The sequence below is a fragment of the Mercenaria mercenaria genome, chromosome 6 (genome assembly GCF_021730395.1).
Source record: "Mercenaria mercenaria strain notata chromosome 6, MADL_Memer_1, whole genome shotgun sequence".
In the NCBI taxonomy this organism is placed as follows: Eukaryota; Metazoa; Mollusca; class Bivalvia; order Venerida; family Veneridae; genus Mercenaria; species Mercenaria mercenaria.
Genome location: NC_069366.1, coordinates 61049913 through 61063380, shown reverse-complemented (window position 1 = coordinate 61063380; position 13468 = coordinate 61049913). Strand labels below are relative to the sequence as shown.

The window sequence follows — 13468 nt, the reverse complement described above, 5'->3', positions numbered from 1 at the left end:
AACAAAGGATATTGAACTGTCTGTTTTCCCAACAAAACACTGATACTCCTCCACACAATTTTGTTATGATATATATTTATTTTGTAATGAAAAATGTTGTTTTGAAAGAATATTAAGTAGCCTATACATAGTTTTTGTAACATGAAAATGAAAACTACTTAGATATACTTTATTGATGTTATATTATTATTTCTTGGCTTGTATGAAAGCATTAATGTTAAGAGGGAATAAACATTCTCATTAAAAATTACACAAGCTGCATTTACGTATTAAAGTGCACATAGTTGTAAACATTGTGTCACTTAAAATGCATTTACTATGATAGATGTTTGTACTAAGTGTTCTAACTTCAGTGACGTCAGATTGTCAACAGTTTGACGATAATCGGCTTTAATTGCAAGTCATGCCCTCAGGTTGTTATCATATTTACTGTATTTTCATTACATACGTAACTTTATGTGCTTGGCTATGTAAAGTGCCTAACCAATCATTGCTCTTGAAATATTTTATGTTGTCTAATGAATAATTAAAGCTACACATTTAGGCTCACATCAGAATGATGTGTGGAAATAAAATAAGGGTTTGTCATGAAACTGGTATATCTCTGTTTGAAAAGTATGCCACAGAAAGTATCTTCAAATTCTATTGCTCTTTAGGCTTGTAAAGATTGACTAACCTAAACAAAATTACATTGGCTTCAATATAAAAATGTCTGCCAAATCTCAGTGTTTGATACAATTTAAAAGTTTGAAAAACATTAGGCTATTAATTTTCATTAAGCTGCCGTATAAGTCAGTTGGTATTTTCTAATCATCTACCAACATTCATAATATTAATCAATTTGTACATAATCTAATGATGTACTAGGTCATTTAATTTGTATATAATCTAATGATGTACCATTGTATATAATCTAATGACGTACCAGGTCATTTAATTTGTATATAATCTAATGATGTACCAGGTCATTTAATTTGTATATAATCTAATGATGTACCAGGTCATTTAATTTGTATATAATCTAATGATGTACCAGGTCATTTAATTTGTATATAATCTAATTACGGTATAGACCAAAATTAATGCTTTACAGATCTGAATCATCTACCAGCATTCTTAATAGAAATCAATTTATATTTTATCTGTGATCCATAACCTAATGATTTACCAGTCTGCTCTGTACAAGTGATTTAGTGTATTCTTATTTTCTACAAGTCTGCTTTATAGAAATCATATTAATATGTATCCTAATGTTCTAGCAGCATGCCTAAATCAACATGCATAAACTTAGCATCAACCAGTCTGCTTAAAATATCAGTTGATTCATTAGTGTGTTTATTCTAATTATCAACCAGCTGATGTCAATGAATTACCTCAGGTACCAACCTGTTTAAGAAGTTAATAGAAAGCATTTTTTTATATTTTATATATTTTAATGAGCTACCAACCTTTGTAATATATATTAATGGTAATCTAAGATATGGAAAGAGAAAATCAGCAATTTTGGTCAATATGAGGCCATGTGTTTGTGCAGAAATTTTCCCATTCATCTCTCTCCAGTTGTTTTTCATCATCATTACTGGACATACAAAAATTTTCTTTGCTTCTATTCAGAACTAAATATCCTTGCAGCTTTTGGCTCAAGTGGTCATTTACAGTTTGACCATTTAAGCCACATGCTAGCCTCTTTTCTTAAAAACGTACTCCGTGTCATATTTGAGCACAGCAAATTGCTGACAAAATTTTGAAGATCTGAATAAACTAAGGCTTGCAGATTTAGTATTTTTTAATGGTTCACTTTTGCACATGTAGTTAAAATAGCGTTTTCTGTGTAAACATTGTAAAAAAAGTAATGCATCAAATAATTTCCGAACAAATGAATGTTGCATCTGGTATCAAATTGGTACAGTTTGCATCTGCAATAAAAACTGTTACAGAGTTTGATTAATTTTAACCAAAAGTCCTGTTTAAGTTGTTGTAGAAAGAAGTTTGCACAGTGTGAAGCAGCTTCCTAGTGTGTCAGAGTCCTTTCTATGATGTACTGAGTCTTGTTTTATTTTATGAGTCTTTAAAGCGGCATGCCTCGAGATCGTTCGACAACAAAACAATTTTTTTTTTAGGTATCTTGAAATAAATACTATTTCTTAAGAAGTTACGGAAACACATGAGAATTTGCTATTTTTTACTACTTTTTACGATGAAAATCGAAAAGCATTTGTCACGCTTTTACTCCAGGTAAACTGTCTCGATTATAAATATCTATATTTTGAAGTCATTATTCACTACTTCAGCTATAGCGCTATTGATTACGATGACGGGAAAAATGTCTTTATTGCCGCAGTGGTCCAGGGTTCGATTCCCGACGCAGTCATCTTTTTTGCTTGATTTTGAATTTTTAAAATATTTTAAAAATTCATATTCTAATGTGACCAAACTTCAATTTGAAAGAAAGATTATTTTTAGCCAGATCTGGAGGCATGCTGCTTTAAATTTGGTTGACAGTCCTGTTTTTAAAAAGTTTTACAAAAATGTTTGCAGTAACAAAAAAATATTAAATTTTGTATGTTCTTAATGTTGAGCCCCCTTGGATAAATGACACTATAGTAACTATGTCTAAAGGTGTTTGTCTTCCATCTCTTATTAAGGTGTAGAAGTTGTCAGTTGCTTGTTGAACACTGGTTGAGATATTTACTGATTGTAGTTAAATATGTATTTTTGAAAATTCATTAGATATTTTGTTCTAATTGTTTGAATTTTTTTCAGGGACCATTGAACATGGATTTGGTGATATATTTGTCTCAGGATGGGATTCGACTCATATTTGATCCAGTCTCACAAAGGTTAAAGGTGAGAAGGCCCTCTGTTCATATGTAGTAAAACTCAGAAGCCAGCCTGCTAGATGCAGGTCTTCTATAATCTTAACATATAACTTTTGAACCTTTTTCCTTTGGAAACGTGGAGTTGAATATATTTTTCAAAGATATGTTCATAACTGGCACGAGAGGTAGTGATTTGATACAGTGTTTTCTGGTTTTGCAGTGTATATGAATTAGAAATATATAATCAGATGTCACCGCCAGGCTTCCATAGTTTTCAGATTACACTTATTTTCAGCTCACCTGAGCACAGAGTGCTCATGGTGAGCTATTGTGATCGCACTGTGTCCATCGTGCCTCCGTCGTCATACGTTTGTCATCAACAGTTTAAACTACATCTCCTCCAAAACCACTGAATGGATTTGGATGAAACTTGGCCTGGATGTTCCTTCTTTTGTCTAAAATGTTTGGTAATATTTTGACTCCATACTTCCATCAATTCTTTGAATGGTCAAATGCGCTGTCACTCTTGGTTTTGAAAAGAGTCTATGTGCCATTAAATCCGTGGATTAAGATAGAATTTTAGCGTAACACACATATATTTCTATTAATAAATACAAATTTTAACTACGCAAGCATATAGTTATAGCAACAGAGGTGAAACCTCTTCCAATAACATTCAGTAACAGTTCTAACTCTCACCAGAAATGCAAAAAGGAAAATTGTAAATGTTTGATCTGGGAGTCTCAGTTAGTTACAAAAAAGTTTACTAATTTGAACTGTTAAGCTTATTTTGGGGACATTTCAAATTCTGACAAACTTCTTTCAGCAAAGATTTAATTTGTTCTTCATTATTCCGTCTGCTTGAATAAATTTAAGGAATAACTTGACCAGGGGAATGTTCTTGTTAAGGAAAGGATATTAATATTGAAATAATATCAGGTTGATGAAAGAACGCCTTTTATGTAAAAATCATGCAAACAGCTTAGAGAGACAAATCCGATATAAATTAAACTGTTTGATCTGAGAGTCCATCTTGCGATATATTAATGGTCAGAATCAATGAATTATGGGGAAGAAATGTTCATTTTGTATAATAAGGTGATTGGGTCGTGATATTGAACAATTATTCTATAAGTGGATTGGAGAAGCTTGATTAATTTCAAAAGTCGGTGTCAAAAGACCGGCACGCTCCAAGCGGAAAATATAACATTTATCTCTTGTAGTCATCCCCCAAAAAGACAAGATGAGAATTACGGTGTAATGTTGACTGCTCGTTATTGAATTGATGAAATATCTCACTTTTCATATCATGTCTGGGAATTTCGGCTGTTTTGAATGCGATAGGAGGGGACAATACCATGTCTCCATGTCTTGCTTTGATGAAAAAGATGTTCGAATTTTACTGTGACAGAAATTAGATAATATCAGATTTCTTTATTGTGAGATATCCTTTTCAAAGAAGAGAAATTATTCTGGCTTGTGTCAACCCTTCACTGACCCACGTCATGCATTATGTCATGGTTCATGACGGCTTAATCTTTCCTTTGCCATTTTAAATTAAAAAAAGTTATATTTCAGTACGTCTCATCTTATTGTAGAAATATGAGTGTTTGTAAAAGTTCCACAGATTTAAAATCTATGCCTTGTTTTTGCTTTAAATGGGTTTTTAAAGATTTATCTAGAATCTTCTGCGGCTTTTGTTTAGAAGTAGAAAAAGTCAGCCTCATTGTCTTGTAGATCAGTTTTCTTCCTTGTAATATTTCAAACCAAAGTAGGTCTGGTTTTATTCCACAGTAATAGTGTCTGATAACACCTTTAATTTGATAGTAAATAATACTATTGTCTGTATTTTGTCTTTGAAATTCTGTGTCTTTACTATGAGATTTAAAGACCATTAATTATTTTGTTTTCACGATATTCTTTTCTTATTTCTTGAGATCACTGATCAATACTTCAGAGGAAAATAAAGAAAATATCCGAATGATAAGTTAGTGATATCTCAAAAAAGGCATATTTATTCAGGGATCAAATTTAGCAGTTGCTAACTCAAGAAATTCGAGTAAGAATAAAAAAATATAAGAATAAAAAAATACGAGTAGGAAATCATGGCACTTGAATCAGTTTTGCAAACATGTTCGAAAATCGACAAATTCGCTCAAACTGTCCTTTGTGCTTTAAAAACTCCTTTGTTGTTAGTTATTTTACTGATAATCATGTGACCGCTTGTCTTTATACAAATGTAGTTATTTGATATCTAAGTAAGTGTCTAGACGATATTTGTTTTCGTTTTGGTCGGTGATTTGCAACTTGAAAAATCGAGAGAAAAATAACATGTGTCTTTGGGAGAAAAAGGCCCATGGAGACCGAAAATGCTAGCAACACTACGGACAGTGACCCAAAAGAACCTAAAACTTTTTAGTCCAGCCAAAAGTCCGAATAAACATTGAGTACTTTGGATCTTACTTCCGACAACAGGAATTTGTCAGTGGTCTAAAATTTTAGAAAGTAAGGTGTCTCACTGGTACATTGACAAACAGTGACTTTATTGTGAGAAATTTTCATGTCTGAAATAGTCAGAAAGTGGATAAGTATGAATTAATAACAAAAACTGTGAAAGTTTTTAGCTCACCTGTCACAAAGTGACAAGGTGAGCTTTTGTGATCGCACGGTGTCCGTCGTCCGTGCGTGCGTCAGTCCGTAAACTTTTGCTTGTGACCACTCTAGAGGTCACATTTTTCATGGGATCTTTATGAAAGTTGGTCAGAATGTTCACCTTGATGATTTCTAGGTCAAGTTCGAAACTGGGTCACGTGCCGTTAAAAACTTGGTCAGTAGGTCTAAAAATAGAAAAACCTTGTAACCTCTCTAGAGGCCATATATTCCACAAGATCTTCATGAAAATTGGTCAGAACGTTCACCTTGATGATATCTAGGTCAAGTTTGAAACTGGGTCACATACCTTCAAAAACTAGGTCAGTAGGTCAAATAATAGAAAAATCTTGTGACCTCTCTAGAGGCCATATATTTCATGAGATCTTCATGAAAATTGGTCAGAATGTTCACCTTGATGATATCTAGGTCAAGTTCAAAAGTGGGTCACGTGCCTTCAAAAACTAGGTCAGTAGGTCAAATAATAGAAAAACCTTGTGACCTCTCTAGAGGCCAGATTTTTCATGGGAACTGTATGAAAGTTGGTCTGAATGTTCATCTTGATGATATCTAGGTCAAGTTTGAAAGTAGGTCACGTGCCTTCAAAAACTAGGTCAGTAGGTCAAATAATAGAAAAACCTTGTGACCTCTCTAAAGGCCATATTTTTCATGGGATCTGTATGAAAGTTGGTCTGAATGTTCATCTTGATGATATCTAGGTCAAGTTCAAAACAGGGTCATATGTGAACAAAAACTAGGTCAGTAGGTCTAAAAATAGAAAAACCTTGTGACCTCTCTAGAGGCCATACTTGTGAATGGATCTCCATAAAAATTTGTCAGAATGTTCATCTTGATGATATCTAGGTCAAGTTCGAAAATGGGTCACGTGCCATCAAAAACTAGGTCAGAAGGTCAAATAATGAAAAAACCTTGTGACCTCTCTAGAGGCCATATTTTTCATGGGATCTGTATGAAAACTGGTCTGAATGTTTATCTTGATGATATATAGGTCAAGTTTGAAACTGGGTCAACAGCAAGCAAAAACTAGGTCAGTAGGTCTTGAAATAGAAAAACCTTGTGACCTCTCTAGAGGCCATACCCTTGAATGGATCTTCATGAAAATTGGTCAGAATGTTCATCTTGATGATATCTAGGTCAGGTTTGAAACTGGGTCACATGCCTTCAAAAACTAGGTCAGTAGGTCTAAAATTATTAAAATCTTTTGACTTCTCTAGAGGCCATATTTTTCAATGGATCTTCATGAAAATTGATCTGAGTGTTCACCTTGATGATATCTAGGTCAATTTCAAAACTGGGTCACGTGCAGTAAAAAACTAGGCCAGTAGGTATAAAAATAGAGAAACCTTGTGACCTCTCTAGAGGCCATATTTTTCATGAGATCTTCATGAAATTTAGTGAGAATGTTCCCCTTGATGATATCTAGATAAAGTTCAAAACAGGGTCACGTACCTTTGAAAACTAGGTCAATAGGTCAAATAATAGAAAAACCTTGTGACCTCTCTAAAGACCATATTTTTCAATGGATCTTCATTAAAATTAGTCAGAATTTTTATCTTGATAATATCTAGATCAAGTTCAAAACTGGGTCACATGAGCTCAAAAACTAGGTCACTATGTCAAATAATAGAAAAAACGACGTCATACTCAAAACTGGGCCATGTGGGAAGAGGTGAGCGATTCAGGACCATCATGGTCCTCTTGTTATAGTTTATTCTTAACTTGAGTCGGTAACCATAACAGCTGTACATAAAACAACAAAAAGAGTATAAAATTTAGCACATAAACAGCCTTTAAACAATTGCTAGTGGAACCCAACATTTTGCTAGTGGAAAAAAAATGGCACTAGCAAAAATTGCTAGTGGGAAAAAAAGTAAAAAAATGAAATACAACTGATTTAATTGTTCTCAATAATAAAAGCTCTACATTTGAAATGAATGTTACGTTATGTAAGTTATTGTACAGAATATGAGTAAAAAAAATTTTTTTTTAAACCCACATTATTTTACCCACAATGTGACTTTAGTACAAAAAAAATATCAGCTTCCTTGGTTGCACCACACATGTACTAATGCAAGAAATATCGGCTTCCTTGGTTGCTCCACACATGTACTAATGCAAAAAATATCAGCTTCCTTGGTTGCTCCACACATGTACTCATGCAAAAAAATATCAGCTCCTTGGTTGCTGTACACATGTACTCACTCCACACATGTACTCATGCAAAAAAATATCGGCTTCCTTGGTTGCTCCACACATGTACTCACTCCACACATGTACTCGTGCAAAAAGAAAATCAGCTTCCTTGGTTGCTCCACACTTGTACTCATGCAAAAAATATCAGCTTCCTTGGTTGCTCCACACATGTACTCATGCAAAAAATATCAGCTTCCTTGGTTGCTCCACACATGTACTCATGCAAAAAAAAATATCAGCTTCCTTGGTTGCTCCACACATGTACTCATGCAAAAAATATCAGCTTCCTTGGTTGCTCCACACATGTACTCATGCAAAAAAATATCAGCCTCTTTGGTTGCTCCACACATGTACTCATGCAAAAAATATCAGCTTCCTTGGTTGCTCCACACATGTACTCATGCAAAAAATATCAGCTTCCTTGGTTGCTCCAAACATGTACTCATGCAAAAAAAAGTTTTTCAGTAAGATACAAAACAAACCCTCAACATCTGCCAACATTATATATGTAAAGGTTTTTCTATAAGAAAAAAAAACTTGTCAGATTATAATATGTTAAGTCTGTCTATAGAATGAAAAAAAAAAAACATCTGTTCACTTTCATGAACTGTAAGGCAGAAGCCTTGTTAAGGCTTTCTGTAAAAAAGGAAAATACAGTTCAAATAGTTCAAATAAATATAATCCTCCATTTTGTGTAATTGGTTGCCATTTTGATAAATGCTCATAACTTTCTTATATTTAAGCCAACCTTGAAAATTCTTTCACTTCCACGGAATTAAGATTAGAACAACCTTGCCATAAAGTTTTGTAGAAAAAAAAATCACTGTCAACTTGCATGATTAGCTACATATTAAACTGTTTACATTTGTAAGACTTGTTCAGTAAGCAGAGACAGAGGACGACTGTGTTAATTTGTAAGATTCGTTCAATAAATTGAGACTGTAGGAAGGCAGTGACATTCAGCTGAAGAAGGTTTTATCAAGCTTCCACCATCGGTCAGTGTTCTCAGTTACATACAGCAGTTGTTCTATGAAGTCCTAGAACTCTTTGTTTGTAATTGGCCAGGAAGATGTTCTATGAATTATATTTCAAGCTATAATAAGAGTTCCTTTCACAAAATAAAAGGATGCATGGTACACTCACCGATGTCTTGCTTTTATCAGCACTGGTTGTTTTCGGTAGATTTGTGATTTGCTGAGTTTATGTCATTTCTATCAAACATAGACCAAGATTTTTTGCTGCTGACTTGAGCCAGAAATACAAGAAGACTTTAGATCTGAAAGATGTTACAGTACAATAATCATATCATTTTAGAGACCAAGATATCATGAAATACTCAGTAAGAACGTGTGAACCTAACCAGTGCATTAAAACAGAATTAAATACTCAAGGCAGTCATGAAAGCAGTCCCATTGCAGCCATAAATTACAATCGGAAATAAAATATTTGTTGGCAAAATAAAAGATACATTTGCAGCAAGTTCTCATTGTTCATTTACTGACCCTTACAAAAAATGCATAATTTATTGAATTAAAATGTCTTTAAGTGGACATTAGCAAAGAAATGCTGTTATAAAAGTCTGGTCATTCTTGGAGTTGATGACATTTTTCAGAAATGACAATTTTACTGAAATGCACCCATAGAGTGTTATATTACATTTGGAACAAAGCAGTGATGGTGCAAGATTGAGCATTTAATATCCCTTTAAAGAAATAAAAGTCAGCGTGAAGATTATAAAAGAAAATGATTAAAGAGAGTACAGTCATTAATGCATTTTGTGGTGTTTTATGTGCAGTATTTTATGGTGAATATATATTATTATGAAGGCATAAAAAACATAAATGAATTGTTGTTGAAATGATATTGCAAAAAATCATGAAAATGTGTTGGCGGGCTTCAGTGTGACTTATTAAGTGTGATAAAAGTGATGAATTTAGTACTGAAAACCCTGGTAAGCATAACAGGGAAAGTACCGGAAAAGTACGTAGTTGGTCGTAGTTGGTAGAGAATTTGTCCCAAGTGAGGATATAGTTTTCTCTTCGAGGATTAGACACAGCTAATTTATTAGTGGAAACTGTGGCTTACTTATGAAATTACTTATGAAATAACATTTTAATAACAAAAAAGGAGCACGTTTATACTGTATGTTGTAACACACGTGAAATAATGGGATACAAGTTAGGAGGCAGAGAAGAGGTCCCATGCAACAATGTTTTCAAAAAAAAAAAAAAAACAACTTTCATTGTGATGTTAGCAAAATGAAATAATTAGTATTTAACAAAGAATACTGCACCTCACCATGATTCAGCTTAACCCTTGTTACTTCATGAATATCATGTACATGTAAAAACAATAAAATGTCATACAAATGACTATAAATATTAAATACCACCTCTGTTTTGTGGAGCCTTGATAGTCTCTGTCTGTCTGTCAGTGTCTGTCTGTCTGTCTATAGCTTATCACTGCTTCTCACAAACCTTTGGCAGGATTTCAATGAAACTTCACACATATGATGTTTGGAGATAAGTTTTGCATATCTTCAATTTGTCCTGCACAGATTATTTTTTGAGTTTAAAGCTTCTTGAAGGTCATTTTTTAACGAAATTTTTCTGGACTACTTCTCCTGTACTGTAGGTGGACTTTGATTGAAATTTCATAGGAATGATCAGCCTTGTTTTGCACATAATTTACAGGTTTTATGGTCATATGTTTAATATGAACCTTAGATTATACATAAATGCTATGTCGGAATTGTTCTAAAAAAATGCTGGCCAGATTTCAGTGAAACTTTACAGGAGTGATTGGTTTGAAGCTCAGTTTTGCAATTTGCAGGCATGTCTACAGGCCTGTGTCAAGCTTGTATATTTATAATGGAATTATGGCCTCTGAAGATCGTCTTTGATTGAAATTTGTCTAGACAACTTCAATCTATACTTTTGGTTGGGTTTGAATGAACTTTCATAGGAATGAGCAGTACCACATTCTTTTAACTACCTGACAAAACCTGCCTTAGCAAAATTAAATACGTGGGGATACATATTTCTTTCAAAAACAGTGTAGATTTTTAGCTCACATGAACCAAAGGATGGAACTCTTGAAATGCTCCTCATTAATAGGCAATGTATTTGTTAAAACATATCTAAAGAAAGGAAAAAAAAACAAAAATGTCATTTTTATAGATAGTTTAAATTCACTTTCATTATTATACTGGTTATATTTTTTTTACAATTTGTACAAGGAATGAAAATAAAAGTTATTCAGATATTAAAATAAGAAATGAGAAAATATAATTTGGAAAATAATTCATCTGTTAAAAAATACAGTTGTCTTCATTAGACTGTTGAAATCTTAACACACCGGGGTTTTAGGAAGGCAGGGGTCATTGTGAACTCTATCCTGCTGGACATATGGACGGAATAACACCCCTTCATCTTATAAAACAGTTTTTAAAGCTAATAAAACACACAGTGAACAAAAGCTGGTGACAATAAAACTGTTCCTGCTTCTGTTATAACTCTTACTTTTGTAAACAACTTTGACCCCACACTGGTAAATTCACTGGAGTTCAAAATAATGACCCGGTTCAAATTTTTCTTTATGAAGTGTCTATTGTCAAAACGCATTGTGGCACACGACTTTCAGGACATGGTTTCGGTCATTTTTACGGGGCAACACAGAACCTCTTAAAACAGTAATTAAGCAAGGGAAAAGAAAAGCTCCAATAATTGATGAAGTTCTTAACATTAATGATACCATGCTAATTTCAGAAGGGGTTGAAAAATGACCATAGTTAATTAGGCTTTTCCATATTTGCACTTTAAAGGTGGTCAGTCACGTTCATGCATTAAAGGTGGTCAGTCACGTTCAGGCATTAAAGGTGGTCAGTCACATTCAGGCAACATTTTATGACATTTTTCATATATATTATATTCTGTTAGAGATTTATTTAAAGAACAAAAAGACACAGTTCATAGAGTTAGATCCCTGTTAGAAATATATGGTTTATTATTTTTTAGCTCAACTATTCGAAGAATAGGGGAGCTATCCTACTCGCCACGGCGTCGGCGTGAGCGTGATCGTCACACAAATGTTTAAGTTGACGTACCACCCCAAATATTATCAGAGTCCATTGAGATATTTCATATTTTGCATACTTGTTAACCATCATGACCCCAGTCTGTAAAAAGGAGTAGACAACTCTGTCAAGCATTTTGACTGAATTATTGCCCCTTTTCGACTTAGAATAAATGTTGAAGTTTGCATACCACCCCAAATATTTTCAAAGTCCATTGAGATATTGCTTTCATATTTTGCATACTTGTGTACCATCATGACCCCAGTCTGTAAAAAGGAGGAAGCAACTCTATCAAGCATTTTGACTGAATTATGGCCCCTTTTCGACTTAGAATAAATGTTAAAGTTTGCGTACCACTCCAAATATTTTCAAAGTCCATTGAGATATTGCTTTCATATTTTGCATACTTGTTTACCATCATGACCCCAGTCTGTAAAAAGGAGTAGACAACTCTATCAAGCATTTTGACTGAATTATTGCCCTTTTTCGACTTAGAATAAATGTTGAAGTTTGCATACCATCCCAAATATTATCAAAGTCCATTGAGATATTGCTTTCATATTTTGCATACTTGTTTACCATCATGACCCCAGTCTGTAAAAAGGAGGAGGCAACACTATCAAGCATCTTGACTGAATTATGGCCCCTTTTCGACTTAGAATAAATGTTAAAGTTTGCATACCACCCCAAATATTTTCAAAGTCCATTGAGATATTGCTTTCATATTTTGCATACTTGTTTACCATCATGACCCCAGTCTGTAAAAAGGAGGAGGCAACACTATCAAGCATTTTGACTGAATTATGGCCCCTTTTCGACTTAGAATATGCTTATTGTAATGTTTAAGTTTTACTCATAGCTTATATTATACTATCAAGCACTGAGAATAGTCAAGCGCGCTGTCCACTGACAGCTCTTGTTAGTAAATTTTGTAATTACTGCCCTTTAACATGAAAAGTATTTAAGAAATTGACTATTGCTTTTGATTGCATTATAATTCCTTTTTTAGCTCATCTGATTTTTTGAAAAAAAATGATGAGTTATTGTCATCACTTGAGCGGTTGTCGGCGTCGGCGTCGGCGTCGGCGTCGGCGTTGCCTGGTTAAGTTTTATGTTTAGGTCAGCTTTTCTCCTAAACTATCAAAGCTATTGCTTTGAAACTTGGAATACTTGTTCACCATCATAAGCTGACCCTGTATAGCAAGAAACATAACTCCATCTTGCTTTTTGCAAGATTTATGGCCCCTTTTGTACTTAGAAAATATCAGATTTCTTGGTTAAGTTTTATGTTTAGGTCAACTTTTCTCCTAAACTATCAAAGCTTTTGCTTTGAAACTTGGAATACTTGTTCACCATCATAAGCAGACCCTGTACATCAAGAAACATAACTCCATCTTGCTTTTTGCAAGAATTATTGCCCCTTTTAGACTTAGAAAATCAGTTTTCTTGGTTAAGTTTTATGTTTAGGTCAGCTTTTATCCTAAACTATCAAAGCTATTCCTTTAAAACTTGCAACACTTGTTCACCATCATAAGCTGACCCTGTACAGCAAGAAACATAACTCCATCCTGCTTTTTGCAAGATTTATGGCCCCTTTTGGACTTAGAAAATATCAGATTTCTTGGTTAAGTTTTATGTTTAGGTCTACTTTTTCTCTTAAACTATCAAAGCTATTGCTTTAAAACTTGCAACTCTTGTTCACCATCATAAG

At 33.7% G+C, this 13468-nt stretch overlaps 1 protein-coding gene across 1 annotated transcript in view; it reads left to right on the top strand.

The window, feature by feature from the left end:
• Window positions 1–13468, top strand: part of LOC123548744 (phagosome assembly factor 1-like) — a 74804-nt gene that overhangs the window by 21109 nt on the left and 40227 nt on the right. The window contains exon 3 of the mRNA XM_045336255.2: window positions 2764–2847. Within this exon, the coding sequence (XP_045192190.1) occupies window positions 2764–2847 (84 nt within the window). The remainder of the gene's footprint in view (window positions 1–2763; window positions 2848–13468) is intronic.